We start from the raw sequence: 23,486 nt of genomic DNA on the forward strand, positions 1-23,486 counted from the left end.
CAAGGTAAATACATTGTTTGTTCTCTATTAATATCTTTCATTTGCTAACTATCCCTATCAGTAGTTAGTGCCTTCCATAGTTTGAATCTTTTATTTAGCTGGCAGTAGTGGCGCTCGCTGTATTGCAGTAGCTTGAGCAGCGAAGATTTTTGGTGAGGTAAGTGATTTGTGAGACGTATAGGTTAATGTTAGTCAGGGCCATTCTCTTGTAGAGAATTTTGAAAGTCAGATTGCGTTGCGCTAACAAAATATTGTGTGTTGAAAGTCAGATTGCGTTGCGCTAACAAAATATTGTGTGTTGAAAGTCAGATTGCGTTGCGCTATAAATATTGTGTGTCAGGTTAAGCCCAGTCACGTGTAAAATTGTTAAAAGGGGACGTTTCATATGTCGACCCTTAGCCTAGGATACCTCACTGGAATCTTCTGATTTTTTTTTCTTGTAGTTTGTGTAATTAGTGTAGATTTTGTTTATTGCTAGCGCGTAATTATAGAGAGAATTTCCTTTGTAGTTGTAGTTTTTCATTGTTGTACAATAAAACAGTTGTGGTATGCATGTAGATTTGCACCAAGTATTTCGCAGCTGCAATTAACTAGATATTATTTTCAGTGTTATGTTAATGTGTTCTCTTATTTTTGCTCTTGAAATTGTGTTTTTCTGTGTTGTCGTGTGAAATACTGTGACAATAATGGCGTGTGAAAAACGTAACACTAGGCTCCAAAGCAAACTGAGAAATAATAGTGACGACGAGCGTAGCTTGCCAGCACCACTGTGTAATGAATTAACAGACGTTCAAAGTAGTAATTTGGTAACTGTGCATAGGGAAATGGAGCGGGTTGCAAACAATGGTGTAGACAGCGAAACAATTAGAGAACAGGGAAGCATTATCGATCGATCGGTCGGCAATAGCGCGGCTCAGGAATCCGAAATGACACGAGACGATCTCACAAATACTGTAGATTCAGGTTTTGGATCCTCACCGTTTTCTCAAATAAGTCAAGACACATTTTCTGCTTGTCAAAATGTGAATGTTGCCGGTGCAAATGCACTGCCGAAAAGCGTAGAGGAACAGATTCCAGACACTAATGCATTGTTATTACAGCTAATGCAACAAATGGAACAACATCAGAGACAAACACTACAAAAGCTTCAAAAATTAGACACAATTGAACAAAGTCAGAAACAAATGGAACAAAATGAGAGACAAATACAGCAAAAGCTACAAAAGTTAGACGCAATGGAATAAAATCTTCACACCACGCTTGAACAAACACGTGAAGATTTGGCTATTGAGTTGCATAACATCGAATCGAAATGTCAAAAGGTCTGTAATGACGTAAAGGCACGGATTTGTGAGCGTTTCCAACCTATTTTTTCGCGTCATGAAGATGCATTACAGAATTGCGAAGCGGCCATAAAGGAGCTGCAAACTATTGTTCATGAAAATCACGACACCTTGCAGGCTGAAATTGACTCAGTTGCATCTACCGATTCGGTTGTGCGGCTTGCGGAAACTCAGGAGAATTTGAAGGACACAGTAGAAAGACACATGGAGGAAATTAGTGCATTATCGGAGAAAGTAGTTGAACTTTCGGATCAGGTCATTGACTTATCTACAAAGGTGGATGATGATCTGAATGACATGAGACCTGTAGCTTTTACTGACGCAGAGGAGTATGAACAAGTTGGGAAATTCAAACAAAATCAGAATCAGATTAGTACGCAACACCAAAGAGAAATCCGCGAAGTACAAGATCGGCTGACACAGGTAATACAAGAATTGCGTATTTCAGAGGACGCTCGCGCCCCAGTGCTGGAGGAGGGACATGGAAGTGCGGAACAGCCACAAAATAGTGACACGGGACACTTCGGAAGTTATGAAAGAAATTGGCAATGTGCACCGAATTTTAAGATGGAACCGCCGACACGACCTAACAATGACCGATATGCTACTCGCCGACACAATGATTTTTACTATAAGCTGTTAAAAAAAAAAAAAAAAAAAAAAAAAAAAAAAAAAAAAAAAAAAGGGTGCAGAATAACTTCAGACGCAACAGTTCGGCGCGCAGTTACGATTCCGGGAGAAATTCTCCACCACATGACCGACAAACAAGAAACTATGTAAACTAGCGATATAACGACAGACCTGAATTTCATCAGAACTGGCGGGATTATAACAGAGCTGGGCCCTCTCGGCAAGGCGAATTTCTAGAGGTTCGGTCTCCGAATCCCATTAACGACGCGCGCCAACAGACAATGACCCGCACCGCAGGGAGCCGCGTGCGCCGGCTGGCTCCGAGAAAAATAACATAGACGCTAACCTTGAGAAAAATTCCAGTATTCTTTAACGACGTATACGGCATGATAATTGCATTCAAGTTCACACTCTGAGTACTAGGAAGAGCAAAGGTTTACACCACATTTCACACGTAAAACCGTTTATTGAAAGATAATCTGCTTTTTTTTTAATGCAATATTTTGGTTTACTTGCAAATACATTATGGATTCAAGGTGCTTTCTGAGAGATACCAGGTGACACAGTGGTTAGTTTATTTGACAGCTACACGACTATATCACGACGCTACTAGTGTGTGACACAATTTACCTTGTTGCTTTTGCGGTGTATCTGTTTTATATCTGCACAGTTTTTCTGACTTCTTCTGGAAAGTAAAACATGTTTTAGTAGTAACTTTTGTGGTATAGCTACAATGAGACAGCCTTTTTTGTGGCACAACAATACGTTACAGGACAGTACTTTCCTCATCACGGCAATAAGCGTAATAACTAAGATATCTATACGCAAAGCATTTCACTTTTGTGTATCATGAGGTAAGTACATTGACTTTTGTGGAACTCAGCTTTCGGAGGACGATATCTACGACACTTACACAGAGATTATGTTGCAACAAGACGCACATTTAGCGCTACAGGACACGTATTTGAGTGATTAATTTTGTACTTAAAACTTTTATTTTTAAAGATTTTTAAATTGCAAAGAAAGTTTTCCGAGATATATTTCATTCCATTGCTGTAATCTGTAACACCTGAGGGTATAATTACATTTATCCTCAGGGGGGTACACGCTTACTTTGTGTACCATGTGTGTGGCAACCACAAGGAACCCTAGCTAATATGGTATTTGCTTATACAACTTTACACATCGGTACCATATTTCTCCAACACAGTATTACACAGCTATCAGATCATTTAACTGAGAGAGACAAACATTTTTTTCACTACATTAGTGATAGATGCTTACGTAATTACACAGTTGAATAACTTCACACTTATGAAATTGTATTTTGTTTGTACTTTGTGAACTGTTCATATTTTTTTTTTTTTTGGAACCATTGTGATACTATGTGAGCTTTGAATGATGTGTTTGGTATGGAATCATGACTTTTAAAGTACGTTTGAGGCAGATGACACTTTTGACATGAGCAGAGAATTTTTTTTAGGTTTTGAAATTAGAAAGCTACGACGATTTTGAGAGTTGACTGAGGTGTTATGATGTTATTTTTACGGCGACGATGTGTATTATGTTGTTGAGGTATGTTTATTATCAATGAGATGATGCTATATGAGGAATCTGATTATGATACGTATGTTACGATGAAATATTGAAGTGTCGACGAATATGTATATGTATAATAAGGTAAGGAGTAATGAATAGTGGATAGGAACTCTGCTTTGTGGAAAAGGATGTTGGAAACCGAGAATCGTACTTTTAGAATTATGAAATGTGTGTAAATGCGTGAATGTATCACAATGCTGACGAATATTTTTTTTTGGACACTTATATTTATAGGATTTTGTTTCTACAGATTTGTAACACAAATGCTTGACCTATGAAATTTTTATATAAGACTGCCATTGTAGCGAAAACTGCTGTCGTAAATATTTCCGTACGAAAGTTAAGTGACCACCTGCACGTAATGCGTCGCGGGCACCCACCTGGGCGACAGCCTCCCGAAAAAAAAAAAACAAAAAAAAAAAAAAAGGCCATTAGCCTTCCAGCGGCACAGGTAGAAAAACAAAAAGGGAGGCCATTAACCTCGCTTCTGACATTCTTTTGTAGAAAGCATCGCAAAAACGACACCGTCGAACTTGAAAACATATGATTACACTGGATGCCTAATGAAATGACGAGAAATATTTTTATGTCTATACACCTGATTATGACTACTGTCTCTCTAGTTGAGAGATTTTTCCACTAACTTATGAAATGTCACATGACTATTGAATGATATTTTTATGCTTTGCCTTTCATAGTTGCTTATTTCATTTGATATCTAGTTTCCAGCTGTGTTGCAGCATAGGTTTTATAAAAAAAAAAAAAATTTCATTTGCTAATGTGGACACTTTCTGTCAACAGATCTATTAAATAATTATTTTATGACCCACATTCTTCGAAAAAGGAGCTCTTGGAATGGAAAGACCAATAAGAAGGGACTAATAACAGGAACTGCATACATAATTTTCTTTTCAACTACTTGTTAATTTTTTTCGTAGAGTAAGTTTTTGTGATGCATCACTCTAGTGTTAAGATGTGACGTAAGTTTTAAACATGGCCATTTTTACTGTAATATTTTTTCTGCTTGAGCTATGTCATGTTTAGGTATAAGTTGCTGCTGTTTGCCAGGCATAGTGTTATTGAATTTGACTTTGTATTATTCTGTTAAGCCAGTTTTACTAATGATTTCTTGTTATTTGTTGCACATTGCCTTAGATTAGTTGTAATATTACAATTGCTTTGCTAATTTCTTAATGCTGCTTGCTTCGCAAATCTGCGTTTTTTTCATTGCTGTTTATATTAATTGTTTTATGTGATGCTGCATTGCCTCGTCCCTTAGTTTAGCATCTGAGCTCAGTAGATTTAAGTTAGCGTAAGAGGGGTAGACTATATAAGAAACAGATTTGGCAAAAATGAGTATTGTGCACTAAGAACTAACTATTTTGAAAGAAATATGGTTGGAACACAGAAAAGAGGTACAGATAGGACTTTTTGGGAATAATGATGAACGAAGGGAGATCTCCAAGAACAAAAAAGGTTTTGTTCGCAAAATACTGCAGTACCAAAAGTTACACTGAAAACGAACCCTGTCCTTTCCTTTTGTGTTATCTCACTATGTATTTGTGTACTCTTTTATATTTGTGTTTTTCCTGTCTTTATGTGTTTAGCTAATAAGATTTATGTTGTATAATTTTTCAAATACTATGTTATTTACTTTGTAAAGATGTTTAGACATTTATCTGTTCTGTTTTAATGCTCATGTGTGATGTTGATGTTCCAAAAGTTATTCTGATCTTTATGTATGTACTTATGTCATTATTTTTGTAACACTGATGTATATGTTTATTTCTATTCTTTTGTAAAGCCCCTATTACCGCAACTGTTATTTGTATTGTTATGTTCTTGAATGATGTGTTTTGTATCTTTGTTATTGTGTTCTTATGTTATAAAATTGTAATTGACACCAGGTCATCAAATTAAGCAACTTGTAAGTTACATTTCACTGCACACGTTTTTGTTGGTCATAGTATATGGACAATATGTGACAAGTAGGGACTGTTAGTGTTTGCACGTGTGTTAATAATTCAGCAAGGGACTGGATAACAGCATTGCTTGTTCTAAGGACAATTCCAACAACTTTGTGAGTGCACAAGTGGTGGTTATGGACTTGTTATATTATCCGCAAGACTCTTCAATGGTGATTGTGTACCTGCACAGTCACAACAGATGGCTGCTGGCCATCTCTACAAGGACTACAGTGGGTCTGCATCTTTGATGACCCACCAGTACCATTATCCCTACAAGGACTAAAGTGGGTCTGCATCTTTGATGATCCATCAATACCATTATTTCTACAAGGACTGCAGTGGGTCTGCACCTCTGGTGGCCCACCAATACCATAATCTCTACCAGGACTACAGTGGGTCTGCTCTGTGATGACCTACCCACCAATACTCTTCAAAACTTCGACTGACTCCGCTGTGGGTTTGCTCTGTTGTGGCCCATTACCTGTCAGCATGTCAAGAGTCAGCACTGTCTTTCCGTTGGAAGGGCAACACTACTTCTTCAAGACTGCATGGAAATCCACTACTTACGTGTGCATTTTCTTTTACTGCTCAGACTTTGAGAAAAACACTGCAATGTGATGAATGATCAGGACTGTCTTTATGGACTGTGAGAAAATTTTAGCTTTTGACCAACATTGTATCAATAAGTGTGTGCATTTGATTTCTTTGTTATTGTAATTGTAAAAAAAAAAAAAATTTAACAAATATGTATTGGCCAGTGCCCAACAAAATTTGTAAAATTTTTTGTGGGGAGCATGGGGGCTATGTAAGTAGGCTGTTTAGGTTTTTTTATTGATAACGCCACCTCAGTATGAAAATCACCGGCTGTGCCGTGTGCAGTCTGTGGCTGCTTTGCATTGTTGTAATACTCAACCATTGTAGTGTTAGGCAGCTGGCTGTGAACAGCGCGTAGCGCTGGGCAGTTGGAGGTGAGCCGCCAGCAGTGGTGGATGTGGGGAGAGAGATGGTGGAGTTTTGTAATTTGTCATGATATCAAGGTAAATACATTGTTTGTTCTCTATTAATATCTTTCATTTGCTAACTATCCCTATCAGTAGTTAGTGCCTTCCATAGTTTGAATCTTTTATTTAGCTGGCAGTAGTGGCGCTCGCTGTATTGCAGTAGCTTGAGCAGCGAAGATTTTTGGTGAGGTAAGTGATTTGTGAGACGTATAGGTTAATGTTAGTCAGGGCCATTCTCTTGTAGAGAATTTTGAAAGTCAGATTGCGTTGCGCTAACAAAATATTGTGTGTTGAAAGTCAGATTGCGTTGCGCTAACAAAATATTGTGTGTTGAAAGTCAGATTGCGTTGCGCTATAAATATTGTGTGTCAGGTTAAGCCCAGTCACGTGTAAAATTGTTAAAAGGGGACGTTTCAATACTGCCGACAGGAAAACTAATGAGACCTTTCGAAAAATAGCAGCAGCTGTACGAATACTAAGCGAAGAAGGGAAAGCTGAAAGATGGAAGGAATATATATACAGACTGTACAGTGGAGATGAAACTGAAGACAGTATTATAGAAAGGGAAGAGAACGTAAATGAAGATGAGACAGGAGAAATGATAGGGCGAGAAAAATTTGGCAGAGCAGTGAAAGACCTGAGCCAGAACTACTTATATCCTTCGGAGAACTAACCATTACAGAACTATTCCATCTGATCTGCAACATGTAAGAAACAGTAGAAATTTCCTCAGACTTAAAAAAAAAAAAAGTAATAATTCCATTTCCAAGGAAAACACGTCACGACAGGTGTGAATGAACCATCAGTTTAGTAAAATCGTGGTTGTAAAATACGTACTAACGCGAATTATTTACTGAAGGATGGAAAAAATGGTAGAAGCCATCCTAGGGGGAAGATTAGTTTGGTTACCGGAGAAATGTAGAACACTCGAGGCAATAATGACCCTACGACATGTCTTCGAAGACAAATTAAGGAAAGGCAAATCTATCTTTGTAACTTTTGTAGATTTGACAGTGTTGGCTGGAACATACACTTTGAAATTCTGAAGGTAGCAGAGAGCGAAAAGTTATGTACCTTGTACATAAAGCAGACGGCAGTTATAAGAGTCGAGAGGATGAAAGAGAAGTGGTGGTTGGGAAGCGAGTGGGATAGTAATCTAGCCCCGAAGTTTTTCAGCTACACAATGAGCGAGCAGTAATGGAAGCCAATGAAAAATTTTGAGAATGAATGAAAGTTCATAAAAATTTTGGGGTTTGTCGATAAAATTGTGATTTTACGAGAAACAGCAAAGGACGTGGAAGCGCAGTTTAACGGAATGGACAGAATCTGAAAGAAGGCTATAAGATGAATATCAACAAAAGCAAAACAAGCATAATGGAATGTAGCAGAATTAAATCAGGAATTAGATTATAAAACGAGACTCTAAAAGTAGTAGATGAGTTTTGTTGTTTGGGCAGAAAATAACTGATGATGGACGAAGTACGGAGGATGTAAAATGTAGACTGGCAATAGCAAGAAAAGCGTTTATGAAGAAGAGAAATTTGTTAACAACGAATGTAGATTTGCCAGGCAGTCTTTTCTGAAAGTATTTGTTTTGAATGTTACCTTCCATGAAAGTGAAACGTGGACGATAAACAGTTCAGACAAGAAGAGAATACAATGTGGTACTACAGAAGAATGTAGAAAATACTCGTACAATCATGTGATCATGTAACTGAGCAGAATGGGGGTAAAAGAAACTTGACTAGAGGAAGGAATCAGTTAATAGGAAACATGAAGGCATCAACAGCAAAGTGTTGGAGGGAATTATGGGGGGTAAAAATCGTAGATGGAGATCAAGAGATTTTCAGAAGGATTTAGGTTGCAGTAGTTATTTGGAGATGGTGGCTTGCACAGTGTAGAGTAGCATGGAGAGCTGAATCAAATTAGTCTTCGGACTGAAGGCCAATTCAAAATCATCATCATCATCAACAACAACAACAACAACGCATGATGTTCATGTCTATTCAAAGAAAGGAAAGGTGAACGTGAATCTGTTACGAGAAGGAACCGTGGCGTCTGCATTGGTTTGAAGTAATGCTACGGAGCTATTGTACTGTACATTTATCATTTCTTTTACCTAAAGATTATTAGCAGATTTGCATGTGGAAATACTTTCTATTACACCAATGACTGAGTAACCCCTTGGCGTTTGCTCGACAACGCAGACGGAATTTCTTCCTTAATTACATTCAATGTGAAGTGCTGTTCCGTATGTAATACTGCTGCTGTGAAAATGAGATAAGAGAGGGATTTAAATCCTACGCCGGTACAACCAAAATTGTCCACATTCGTAACGTCTCATTCCAATAAAAGGTATAGGAAATTTATGCCCACTTTGGTCACGTGAAAGCTATGAGCAGACGTGGTTCAGATATACTAAATACGCTGCTAAGCAAGTGGAACATAATTGTAGTGATATCATCCTTTCATTTCATGCAAACGTTTGACGTATTCTCTGCTGAACAATCTGCCATTGTCAGAAATTTGTTAATCTTATTTTTTAGTGCACTCACAACTTTTATTGTCATTTCAGATAGCATGTCTTATCCAAGGAAGCGACGACGAATGTACACGAAAATCGTGCTCTGAAATAATGATCTTTTCAATTTCAGCTTGGAATGACTGAAATGTTCAGTGAGGAGGATGCAGATTTTTCTGGAATTAGCAAGAAACGGCTTAAAGTGGACGACGTGTTCCACAAAGCTTTCATAGAGATTAACGAAGAGGGCACAGAGGCTGCTGCGGCAACTGGTAAGTAACTTGCTGCCCAAGAAGAAACCAGAAAAGCTCTCGTAATATTTATTTTTAGAAACTGTCTCGTTTCCCTTACGTCTTTTTTCTCTAACCCAGAAAAGAAAGAAATGATAAGAAAATTGGGACTTCTACTGATTTAAACGTAATTATAATTTTATCTGTCTATCTTTTAGGTGGACATTTCCCAACATACACAGACAATTATGTGTGTAGTTACATGCTAATATTACAATTCAAATGGCAAGTTATGGATTGTGTATCGTTAAAATTTATCAACTACTCACTATAATTATTTAATTTAAGTTTCATATTTCAGGCAGCCAAATGGCCATGCGAGAATGTGTTTCTTTAATTATAATTGTACATAAAGAGATGGACGAGAAACGCTATAAGCACTATTGGAACCCATACTGGGAACGAGAGAGCGAATGAACTGTTTTATACAGCTTATTATCACATAGTAATATACTGAAGACATTCTGTGTCCAGGAAACGCTTAGAGAATAGTATAGGCTTGGAGAATACTAATGGTATGGGGAAGGTATCTGGTTAAGGGAATTCTTACTCCTGTGTACGGACGACGCGACTAGTTTGCTTCTGGCTGCCGGAATGTCTATTGAGAAAACGTATTACACAGATCGCAATAACGTAACGAGGTCACACTAACACTACGTTAATTATTGACATGGAGGAAACCTGAGCCAAGTAGTACCGTCTCAGATTAACTGAGCAATAAATTATGAAAAGTGAAACACGTCAGTAACAGGCCATGAGGCAACGTTACCGACGACTTTCTTTTTCTACTGACCCAGGTATATTAAACAGGACTCACCGACCAGTGTGGAGATAAATTTAGAGAAAGGAATTATCAGGAAGAAGGAGGTACGTTCGCATTAATAAGAGGAATGTCAGACAGTAAGTTTTACTTCTCAGACATGAGATCTACCGACTAGAATAATTTGCAGAAAACAGAAAGAATATTTCGAGTGATTGTGGGCGATAAATCGGGGGAAGTAAATACAAGAGGGAAAAAATTTCGATCTTACACTTAATAATGCAAGAGTAAAGGAAATAAAGTGTAACTTTATTGTGTGCATGGACTTGGGAGAGGTTCAAAGCGCTCTGAGCACTATGGGACTTAACAACGGAGGTCATCAGTCCCCTAGAACTTAGAACTACTTAAACCTAACTAACCTAAGGACATCACACACATCCATGCCCGAGGCAGGATTCGAACCTGCGACCGTAGCAGTCGCGCGGTTCCAGGCTGAAGCGCCTAGAACCGCTCGGCCACCGCGGTCGGCTTTAGGAGAGGTCATCCACGCTTTATAGTGTAATAAGATGTTAGAAATGAAGTATAGAAAGATAAGAAAGTCTCAGTTGTTACAATTAACAAAAACCGGTAACGATTAATGGAAGTGAAATACGAAGAAGAGAAAGTAAACATTAGAAATGTTTAAGGGATACTCCTTATAGCCTTTGATGATATACTGACACACAAGGAAAGAATTCCTCAAACAACTATACTCAGTAAAACTGGTGTACCTGGACAGCAGTTGGTAAAATACCTGAAACGCGTTCTTAGCTAATATGTGTGGAAGTGCGAACACACATTGACAACTCCGCCGATTTTTACAGCGCCTCAGTCTATTGCAGCTCCAGGATGTTATGGTCAGTTTCGATGTAGTCTCCCTCTTTACGAGAGTTCCACTTTCTGATTCCTCGGAACTCACGACGAAAGAATTAGACGATTGTTTCACAGGACTCTTTAGGTACGTTCTGTCAACTTATTTCCTGTACGGGAGGAAATATTATGTACAAACAGACGGCGTTGCGATAGGTAGTACATTTTCGTTTTTGAAGCAATGGCACTAGAATTCACCAAGTTGAAACCCACGGGTTTCTATTGATATGTGAACGACAGTTTTGTCGTGAGGCCACATGGTGCGGAAAAGCTCGAAGACTTCCGGGAACATTTAAACTCTGTGCATTGTAGTATAAAATTTACGGCGCGACTTGAAAAAGAGGGCGAGATACCTTTACTCGACGTTTTAGTTAAGACTGGACGGATCCGTGGGTCCGTGTAAACAGAGAAGCTAAACGCGCTGACCGCTCACCTGCATCTCCACGGCTCGAGCCATCACCACCCGTCACAAAGAAAGTCGATGCTGAAGACTGCTCCATACGGCTCGAACGTTTTCAGGCAAGGGTAGCCTTACAGGAGAACTGCAACACCAACGACGGGCGTTCTGAAGGAATAAGTTTTCAGAGCATCAAACGGAGAGGCCAATGCAGTGAAAATCAAGAATACACTCCTGGCCATTAAAACTGCTACACCACGAAGATGAAGTTCTACAGACGCGAAATTTAACCGACAGGAAGAAGATGCTGTGATACGCAAATGATTAGCTTTTCAGAGCATTCACACAAGGTTGGAGCCGGTGGCGACACCTACGACGTGCTGACATGAGGAAAGTTTCCAACCTATTTCTCATGCATAAACAGCAGTTGACCGGCGTTGCCTGGCGAAACGTTGTTGTGATGCCTCGTGTAAGGAGGAGAAATGCGTACCATCACGTTTCCGACTTTGATAAAGGTCGGATTGTAGCCTATCGCGATTGCGGTTTATCGTATCGCGACATTGCTGCCCGCGCTGGTCGGGATCCAATGACTGTTAGCAGAATATGGAATCGCTGGGTTCAGGAGGGTAATACGGAACGCCGTGCTGGATCTCAACGGCCTCGTATCATTAGCAGTCGAGATGACAGGCATCTTACCCGCATGGCTGTAACGGATTGTGCAGCCACGTCTCGATCCCTGAGTCAACAGATGGGGACATTTGCAAGACAAGAACCATCTGTGCGAACAGTTCGACGACGTTTGCAGCAGCATGGACTATCAGCTCGGGGACCACGGCTGCGGTTACCCTTGACGCTGCATCACAGACAGGAGCGGCTGCGATGGTGTACTCAACGACGAACTTGGGAGCACGAATGGCAAAACGCCATTTTTTCGGATGAATCCAGGTTCTGTTTACAGCATCATGATGGTCGCATCCGTGTTTGGCGACATCATACTAGTGTATCGTCCGGCGTGATGGTATGGGGTGCCATTGGTTACACGTCTCGGTCACCTCTTGTTCGCATTGACGGCACTTTGAACAGTGGACCTTACATTTCAGATGTGTTACGACCCGTGGCTGTACATTCGTTCGATCCCTGCAAAACCCTATATTTCAGCAGGATAATGCACGACCGCATGTTGCAGATCCTGTACAGGCCTTTCTGGAAACAGAAAATGTTCGACTGCTGCCCTCGCCAGCACATTCTCCAGATCTCTCACCAATTGAAAACGCCTGGTCAATGGTGGCCGAGCAACTGGCTCGTCACAATACGCCAGTCACTACTCTTGATGAATTGTGGTATCGTGTTGAAGCTGCATGGGCAGCTGTACCTGTACACGCCATCCAAGCTCTGTTTGACTCAATTTCCAGGTGTATGAAGGCCGTTATTACAGCCGGAGGTGGTTGTTCTGGGTACAGATTTCTCAGGTTCTATGCACCCAAATTGCGTGAAAATGTAATCACATGTCAGTTTTAGGATAATATATTTGTCCAATAAATACCCGTTTATCATCTGCATTTCTTCTTCGTGTGGCAATTTTAAAGGCCATTAGTGTACATGAGAAAGGGGTTGAGGCAGTGCGAGGAAGAGAAACCAAAAATTATTTATCTGCCTTAGGGTGGTCCAATATCCGGAAAGATCGCTATACTCTGAAAACGTGGAATCCAGTGTATTTAGCTCCTTTCAACTTATATAAAAAGCATTGTTTATAACTAGGTCTTTGAAAGTAATGCGAATCTGTCATGTCTTATGTTGGGCCGACGATCAGATGAGTCGGGGGGAGATGCAAGGAACGTCAGCAGACTCAAACAAATCAGCTGTCGCCGACCACTGCCTCGAATATAATCATGAAATGAAATATGATGAGACTAATATGGTGGTGCATACTCCAAGTTTCAGGGACAACGTAATTAAGGAGTTGTGGGGTGGGACATGGAAAATTTAATTTCTATTGTTGCCGTTCTCAACACAGGCTCTCTAACTACAATGTTGGCGTCCAGAAAGTGATTAGCAAAACGTGATGCCTGCAACTGAATTTCACTGTGCCCACTCTGATGGAGAAATAGAGTTATTGATCATTGAAGTTCATTACTCTGAGGATTTAGGGTGATGTCTGGGATTCACAGAAAATGCAGTTTACTTTAACAATTTTCGCTATATTCTGAAAACGATAAAGCGTAAAGTTCCAAATAAATATTTAACCAAGTAATGCTACTATCAGCTATTGTACTATCAGAGCTGTTCAGAGTATATTGTGCGGATCCTTTTATCCCTAGGTAACGAAATTGTTCAATAACCGTTATCGATGTAAATGTTCTAAGTGAATGCTCGCCAAAATTTGATGCTACTACTCATCAACCCCCACGCTAGTAATGGTAGAAGGTCTGTCTTGCGGCGACACGTGAAAATACGACATACGCAAACTGCGAATAAATCACTGGAGTCGTTCCGCAATTAACAGTTTACCCCAATGCCAACTCATTGTTACGTGCATACCGAGTTACATAATACGGCGTGCAAGGTTGTTCCTTGCAACTGCACAGACGCGACGCGGCCTCCGACGCGTAGTGCGCGCTTATACGAATCTAGAAGAGAACTGGGGCCTGACTCTAGCTCGCAGCGCTCTTATTTATATAGCCGCGGTGCGGACCGCCGAAGGCGCAACCGACAACATTTGCCTTCCTACATAGCCACTCGGCTAGTAAAGCACCACTTCAAGTTACTAAATAATTAATTGCTTCATTTGCTGAAGGCCAATGAAGCTCTCAATTTAATTGTACAATCAGCACACAGGTAAGTATCTGTTCATTCGGATGTGGCTATGTTAAACACTTTTGGCGAGAGAATTATTTTAGTTGTACTGCACGCAATAGATGAGCTCTGAACTTGCCCTTTGGAGAGACGCTACAGCTATAGTTTTATAGCTACCTGTTTGAAACTTCTCACATCTTTGTTATTATAGCGTATCTTCATTCTACCTACATCTAAACATCCTAGCTTTATCTAATCACTTACTTAATCTATCTTGCTTCCATACTCTTAGGACACAAAAGCAGAAAATCATGAATTTTAATCAAAATATTACTTTGTGAGATCCAGCATGCTGTTTCCATTAAATAACAATAAAAAAGAATCCGAATATAAATTTTGAAGTTTCTAGCTCCTTCCTGTTGCGCCAATGATTTTTACGTAAAACGCCTCGACTATGCCTGGCATTCACTTTTAAATTGTTCTGGTCTATTTACCAACGTCAGTCTATTATTAGCACTAATTATTTCAATCACTTTTAGCAGAATGTAAAACCAGTCAAAGTTCGAAATTTATACTTTTCATTCATTTGACGACTAGATTCTGGCCGAGACCGATTTTAAAATAATCGTAAAAAGGCCGAAAATGACATTTCCGAAGATGTCGAAAATATGTCATGAACATTTACAGTGCATTCAGTTAATCAGAGCCTAGTCGTCATACCAATCAAAATACAGAGTAACTACTATAAATACTCCGGAGGCTCCGGCTGATTCCGCTAGTAGACTGCGGTGGCGTCGTTGCGACATGTTACGCCAGCTGACTGGTGGCGCTATTTGTGCCTGCAATAAAAGTGTGTACTCGAACCGGCCGCAGGTTGACAAGGCTGTTACTTCATTTATTGTCAACCTCGGGACGCGTTTTGATGGAAGGGAGGGGGGGGGGGGAGGTATAGCCGCAGGTGCCAGTGAAAAGGCAGGGGCCGCATCTGCAGCCTATGCCGAGCTCGCGCCGCGCCCCGACATCGGTCTTGCTAATGGTCGGTAACAGCGGCCGAAAAACCAGCCACAGAGTGGGCATCCACGCCCGGAGACGGAACAACTTCTACCATCGGTGAAGGCGCGACTGCCGGGCGCAGGGGAGCCATCTCTTGCGTCCCGGGTAGCGGTGAGTGCGAAGGCGGCGGCGTATCGGTGGTCATTGGCTTCCCGTTTGGCCCTGGCGGTGCACGATTTTGAGTTGAATGTATAATAACAAAACATGTACGGGTATAAACGGACGTTACAGAAAAAAAGTGTGCTTTCTGTGAGATTTCAAGCCACACATCGTTTACGTTAGTTGCTTTTAATTTTGTTTCTTTCTTTAAACGATATACAGGGTGAACAGTATGTAAACCGACAAACTCTGGGAGGTTGTAGGGGACATCAAAACAAATATTTTCCCCTTATGTCGTTTTTTCCTATGAGGATTATTTAACTCTTCAGTTGTTAGAGATCGTACTACGCTCTTCAGTTGTAGGCACCTGCTGTCCACCAGTGTAGTAGTGCACTGTCTCTGTTTACAAGTGGAGCGATACACCTTGAGTGAGTACGCTGATATGGTTGGTGCGTGCTACGTAACGCACCACAACGGACGAGCTGCACAGCTGGTTTATCAACAAAAATATCCTTACCGCCGTATCCCACATCATACGACCTTTGCTGCTATGTACCAACGTCTGCGTGAGACCCGGTCATTTAGCAGATTACCTAGACAGAGACGCCGTCGCACGGTAAGAACGCTGCAATTTGAGGAAGCTGCCTTGCAACATGTGGAGTGGGAGCCTTCTATCAGCACTCGTGCAACTGCACGTAACATGGGGACGAATCAGACGAATGTAAGAACAGTGCTTCGAGAGCAATTGTTACGTCCATTTCACTTACAGCGTGTCCACAACCTGGAACCAGTTGATTATCCACCCAGAGTACAGTTTTCGCAGTGGTACCTGGAACAGTGTGAAATGCATCCTACATTTCCATCCTCTGTGTTGTTTACCGATGAAGCAAAGTTCGGGCGTGATGGAGTCTTCAACACTCACAATTCCCATGTTTGGAGTGGGGATAACCCACATGCCACAGATACTAGCGCTCATCTAGTGCGGTTCTTCGTTAATGTGTGGGTCGGTGTTGCTGGGGACTGTTTAATTGGGCCGTATCTGCTACCTAGGCCATTAAATGGCAGGCACCATTACAATTTTCTCGGTAGAGCATTGCCAGAATTTTTGGAAGACGTCCCGCTCCCTACAAGGCAACGCATGTGGTTCCAACATGACGGGCCGCCGGCACATTTCAGCCGTCGTGTGCGTCGATTCCTGGACCGACGGTTCCCAGAAACGTGGACTTGCAGAGGTGGTCCTGTAGCATGGCCTGCTCGATCCCCAGAAATGTCCCCTCTGGACTTTTTTGTGTGGGGAGAGATGCGCAACCCTGTTTACGCAACTCTTGTTCCATCAGAAGAGGATCTGGTTGCCCGGATAGTAGCAGCAGCAGGAACAATTCAGGATACTCCCGGGGTTTTTGCCCGAGTGAGGCAGAACATGATCCGACGGTGTAACCTCAGTTTACGTGTCAATGGAGGCATTTTTGAAAATCTACTGTAATTGAAATTGGGTTGTGTTAATCTGTTGTCTCTTGGTCATAAAAAAATGGAAAAGTGTTTGTTCGTTTAATTGATTTGCCGCCAGAGAAATCTTCCTCTACTGGTATAATACTCCTCATAGGAAAAATGACATCAGGGAAAAATATTTGTTTTGATGTCCCCTACAACCTCCCAGAGTTTGTCGGTTTAAATTTTTTTCACCCTGTACACTAAAGATGGGAGCCAGCACAAACAATATCTCTGCCATATCACTAGCTGTAAATGCAAAAACAGTTATGCGGACGGACTGAAACAGTATTACGAGAGGACTTGACAAAGTAAGTTACACATGTCACTGCACGCTAAGACCACTGCGCAACAAGAATGGTGCATTGTCAGAAGGGATTACATGTCCTGGGTTTCCTGCAGACGCACTCCCGCTGCGGTACAGATAACAGGTGCGTCACAGTAGGCGGCCAAAGTGGCGTGGCAACTGGAAACGTATTCAAAAGTTGAAGTACACAGGACACTACGATTCTCGCTGGCAAAACGTCTAAACTGTAAACAGATCCATTTGCAAAAATTAGGCGGTATGTGGACCAAATGCAACGATGCTTCCAGCCGTAGTGAGATAGTGCAAACAATGTGGCCAAGGCCGCACAGATGAGTGTGATGTTCATAGAATGAACGCTTTCATGGTAGGTGTTGTCATCACTTAACACTTCCGGGCTGAGATGCCGTGGTCCATACATAGAACTCTCCCCTGATGTTTCACCTTCGACTGTGGAAGGCATCCTGCGAGGACAACAGGCGAACTGCAACGAGAGCGCGAGTAAACGCCGTATATACACTACTGGCCATTAAAACTGCTACACCAAGAAGAAATGCAGACGATAAACGGGTATTCATTGGACAACTACATTATACTAGAACTGACATGTGATTAAATTTTCACGCTAGTTGGGTGCATAGATCCTGAGAAATCAGTACCCAGAATAACCACCTCTAGCCGTAATAACGGCCTACCCATGCAGATTCAACACGATACCACAGTTCATCGAGAGTAGTGACTGGCGTATTGTGACGAGCCAGTTGCTCGACCACCATTGACCAGAAGTTTTCAATAGGTGAGAGATCTGGAGAATGTGCTGGTCAGGGCAGCAGTCCAACATTTTCTGTATCCAGAAAGGCCCGTACAGGACCTGCAACATGCGGTCATGCATTATCGTGCCGAAATGTAGGGTTTCGCAGGGATCGAATGAATGGTAGAGCCACGGGTCGCAACACATCTGAAATGTAACGTCCACTGTTCAAAGTGCCGTCAATGTGAACAAGAGGTGACCGAGACGTGTAACCAATGGCACCCCATACCATCACGTCGGGTGGTACGCCAGTATGGCAATGAAGAATACACGCTTCCTATGAGCGTTCACGGCGATGTCGCCAAACACGGATGCGACCATCATGATGCTGTAAACAGAACCTGGATTCATCCGAAGAAATGACGTTTTGCCATTCGTGCACCCATGTTCGTCGTTGAGTACACCATCGCAGGCGCTCCTGTCTGTGATGCAGCGTCAAGTGTAGCCGCAGCCGTGGTCTCCGAGCTGATACTCCATGCTGCTAGAAACGTCGTCGTGCAGATGGTGGTTGTCTTTCAAACGTCCCAATCTATTGACCCAGGGATCGAGACGTGGCTGCACGATCCGTTACAGCCATGCGGATAAGATGCCTGTCATCTCGACTGCTAGTGATACGAGGCCGTTGGGATCCAGCACGGCGTTCCGTATTACCCTCCTGAACCCACCGATTCCATATTCTTCTAACAGTCATTGGATCTCGACCAACGAGAGCAGCAGTGTCGCGATACGATGAAGCGGAATCGCGATAGTCTACAATCCGAACTGTATCAAAGTCGGAAACGTGATGGTACGCATTTCTCCTCCTTACACGAGGCATCACAACAACGTTTCACCAGGCAACGCCTGTCAACTGCTGTTTGTGTATGAGAAATCGGTTGGAAACTTTCCTCATGTCAGCACGTTGTAGGTGTCGCCACCGGCGCCAATGTTGTGTGAATGCTCTGAAAAGCTAATCATTTACATATCACAGCATCTTCTTTCTGTCGGCTAAATTTCGATTCTATAGCACGTCATCTTCGTGGTGTAGCAATTTTAATGGCCAGTAGTGTATAATCCATCTAGAGGGCGCCGCTGTCAATCACATGACGTCGGCTGTGCGATGACCTCTGATATTGCCAACTTTCTCAATTGAAAGTAATCTATTGTCACGCTGTTGCTGCAATGTTGACATCTATATCTCATCCAGATTTTCTATTAAAATTATTGCAGTGTTTGGCAATCTCAATGGCCTCTATGTACATTCGCGCATAATAATGCGACGTCTTTGCTATGACGGTCGTCTCACTAAACTTTATTTCATGATCACCTTCCTGAAACACATGTTCCGCTACAGCCGATTTATCAATATGTCCCAGACGGTTGCTGACGCTTCTTTTTGTTGTGCCTATATAAACCTTTCCACAACGGCACGGAATTTTATAGACACCTGGTGTAGCCAGAGGATGTCGTTTATCTTTTACTGATCTTAATCATTCTTTTTTTTTATTTTCGTGGTGGGTCTGAAAACAGTTTCCACATCGTACTTGCTTAAGATTTTTCCAATGCGATCAGTGACCTTACTGATGAATTATAAGAACACTTTCCCCTTGGGTTGGTGTCGATCCTCGTCCGTCCTGGTTGTCAGGCTAGGGCGTAGTGCACGATCTATCTCTCTGTTGGAATACCCATTCTTCTTGAAGGTCGGTCTAAGGTGTTCAATGTCATCATCCAAGTGAGCTGGTTCACATATTTTGTGCGCCCTGTCAATGTCTTTTATGTCTTGGGTGGTGGTTAGAATCTTTCTGGAGATTACTTTCAATTGAGAAAGTTGGCAATATCAGAGATCATAGCACAGCTGACGTCATGTGATTGACAGCGGCACCCTCTGGATGGCTTATATATACGGAGTTCATTCGCGCTCTCGTTGCAGTTCGCCGATTGTCCTCGGAGGACGCCTTCCGCAGTCGAAGGCGGAACGTCAGGGGAGAGTTCTATGTATGGATCACGGCATCTCAGCCTGGAAGTGTTAAGTAATGAGTGTGATGTTCGTTTGGAAGAACTAGAGACGACAACATCCAGACAATTCAGGTACTGGTTCGCAGCAATCGCAGATTTTCCATTCATGAGGAAGTTCACAAAGCAGTTCTGGAGCGTCTTCGCCACCAAGTGGTGGATTTCCGTCGTCGAAGAGTTGAACAATTGGCAGAAAGTCCTGGCCGATGTTTAGAGAGACCTAATGACTATGTTCAAAAATAGTGTCACGTATCTGTGTCTCTTGTCAGTGTAATGCAGCATTCAATTAAACTTACTTGGCCTGCAATAACAATGTCCATCTTACTTAATGAAGTTATCTCGTATTTATTAAAAGGACTCCCGCTCCTGTTGGGGAGGATGTGATACTACACTCTTACGATAGTAGTCCACACAAACTTGAGTGAGGGAAGGATGATACTGATGTGAAGGTCGATGGCAGCATGTCATGACCTCACACAAATGCAGGATGATTTTCGATCGGTACCTCCGGGATTTGCAGTGTGATGATAGAGGCTAGCACGAGTGGGGTGGCTGTAGGAATCTGGAACATTCTATAAAAATTAGTACTGGAATACTTTTACTTAACTTTGTCCTGCTACTGCACTCCAGGAACATAACTAACAAGAACTATATTTCTTGAATAAAATGACTCATTAACAAACATTAACTGGATTATACAACAAGCAAGACAACACAATTCCGGTATTACGTGCGTAATACATGCGCGAGCCTAGCGAGGTGAAGGGTATTCTAACCTAACTTCGCTAACGACCTGCAGCTGACTCGGCCGGTGCGATCCGTAAGTCCCTGTCGGTGGCATACGGCGGCGGTGCAAGCGCCAGCCGGTCCAGAGAGGTTGCAAGTGCTGGACCGCTGTCGATTATCGAAACCTCTAGCGTGGTGTCGAACGTTGACACCTCAGATACTCCGTTGAAAACCATCAACGGCTGGTAGCTGAGCCTTATTTAAATGCTACGCAAAAGTTTCTGGCGAAGCTAAGCTGGATTCTCGAAACTGTGCTTCAGTAATTTACTTCTGCATGTATAACCGAGCGCCGGTGTACACACAATGGAAAAAGTTCGTTTTGAAAACTTTTGATGAGAGCCTTCATCAAGATGACTACTGATTGTCTCTCGTTGTTTATGTACACTGCCTGACAAAAAAAGCAGCATCCAAGACTCATAGCCAGTTGGTGACATACGTTCATCACGTACATAACACCAATGGGTATGTTAATGATTAGAGGAGCAGTTCTCTGCGACAGGTACAGCTGCCATCAGACAACATTAGTGTCTTTCGTGTTTTGTGTTGTTACTAATCCTGGCAGGGTGTATAAGCTGAGTGAACAGCACCTCATGTTGAAGGTTCACTGTAAAAGACACAGAGAGGCCATATACTCGTATGAGACAGAATTATGAACACCTGACAGAGTATGAAAAGGGCCTCAGTGTGGGACTCGATTTTGCCAGCTGGTCGAATCCTCCAACACCCAGATTTGTGGGGCATTCGTGTGTGACAGTTATCCCGTGTTGGAAGCTTAGTAATGTGTTGTCAGCCATACTCGTGGTCAAGTTTCGGATAGACCACGTCTGACCACCACAAAGTAGGATCGCTATATTGTTCACCAAGCAGATCGTAACGCCATCCTGCTACCAGTAATGGACTCACTGTAACATTCTGAATCATCATGCACCACTGGTAAGAGACTGTCAGTAGAAGGACTAGGGAATTTACGTCCCACGCGTAGGCTGCCGTTTAATGCCACACACAATCAACTGCTTTTGCAGTGGTGCCGTAACCGGTAAGCGTTCACTCCTGGTGAATGACGTCACATCGTGTTCTGCGACGAATTGCGGTTTGACGCTACCCAAGATGACCAACGTCGGCGAGTATGGTGGTGAGCTGGCGAGAGTCCCATTCTACCAACGTTTTTAAATGGCACTGCCGTGATACTCATAGCATCATGATGTGGGCAGCCAGTTCATAGTGACTCAGGGAACTCTGATGTCATAATGGTGCATTGTGGATATCCTGTGTCCTTGTGTGTTGTCCCTCATGCGAAAATATCGTGGTGCCATTTTTCAACAGGACAGTGCTCGTCCATGTGTGTCACGTGTCTGTCAACTTATGTGATGTCCCCTTAGAAAAATCCATGAATGACTGTGCTTAAACTGACACACAATATTTTTTTTAGCGCAACGCAATCTGACTTTCAATAATCCCTGCAAAAGAATGGCCCTGACTGACATTAAACTATACCTTTCACAAATCACTTCCCTCACAAAAATCTTCGTTACTCAAGCTACTGCAATACAGCGAGCGCCACTACTGCCAGCTAAATAAAAGATTCAAACTACTGAAGGCTCTAACTACTGATAGGCATAGTTAGCAAATGAAAGATTTTGATAGAGAAAAAACAATGTATTTACCTTAATATTGTTCAAAAGTCGTAATATACTCCTGGAAATGGAAAAAAGAACACATTGACACCGGTGTGCCAGACCCACCACACTTGCTCCGGACACTGCGAGAGGGCTGTACAAGCAATGATCACACGCACGGCACAGCGGACACACCAGGAACCGCGGTGTTGGCCGTCGAATGGCGCTAGCTGCGCAGCATTTGTGCACCGCCGCCGTCAGTGTCAGCCAGTTTGCCGTGGCATACGGAGCTCCATCGCAGTCTTTAACACTGGTAGCATGCCGCGACAGCGTGGACGTGAACCGTATGTGCAGTTGACGGACTTTGAGCGAGGGCGTATAGTGGGCATGCGGGAGGCCGGGTGGACGTACCGCCAAATTGCTCAACACGTGGGGCGTGAGGTCTCCACAGTACATCGATGTTGTCGCCAGTGGTCGGCGGAAGGTGCACGTGCCCGTCGACCTGGGACCGGACCGCAGCGACGCACGGATGCACGCCAAGACCGTAGGATCCCACGCAGTGCCGTAGGGGACCGCACCGCCACTTCCCAGCAAATTAGGGACACTGTTGCTCCTGGGGTATCGGCGAGGACCATTCGCAACCGTCTCCACGAAGCTGGGCTACGGTCCCGCACACCGTTAGGCCGTCTTCCGCTCACGCCCCAACATCGTGCAGCCCGCCTCCAGTGGTGTCGCGACAGGCGTGAATGGAGGGACGAATGGAGACGTGTCGTCTTCAGCGATGAGAGTCGCTTCTGCCTTGGTGCCAATGATGGTCGTATGCGTGTTTGGCGCCGTGCAGGTGAGCGCCACAATCAGGACTGCATACGACCGAGGCACACAGGGCCAACACCCGGCATCATGGTGTGAGGAGCGATCTCCTACACTGGCCGTACACCACTGGTGATCGTCGAGGGGACACTGAATAGTGCACGGTACATCCAAACCGTCATCGAACCCATCGTTCTACCATTCCTATACCGGCAAGGGAACTTGCTGTTCCAACAGGACAATGCACGTCCGCATGTATCCCGTGCCACCCAACGTGCTGTAGAAGGTGTAAGTCAACTACCCTGGCCAGCAAGATC

At 42.8% G+C, this 23,486-nt stretch overlaps 1 protein-coding gene across 1 annotated transcript in view; it reads left to right on the forward strand.

The window, feature by feature from the left end:
* LOC126235743 (serpin B6-like) overlaps positions 1-23,486 on the forward strand; it is a 103,235-nt gene that overhangs the window by 75,147 nt on the left and 4,602 nt on the right. The window contains exon 7 of the mRNA XM_049944529.1: positions 9,195-9,333. Within this exon, the coding sequence (XP_049800486.1) occupies positions 9,195-9,333 (139 nt within the window). The remainder of the gene's footprint in view (positions 1-9,194; positions 9,334-23,486) is intronic.

The sequence above is a fragment of the Schistocerca nitens genome, chromosome 2, assembly GCF_023898315.1.
Source record: "Schistocerca nitens isolate TAMUIC-IGC-003100 chromosome 2, iqSchNite1.1, whole genome shotgun sequence".
In the NCBI taxonomy this organism is placed as follows: Eukaryota; Metazoa; Arthropoda; class Insecta; order Orthoptera; family Acrididae; genus Schistocerca; species Schistocerca nitens.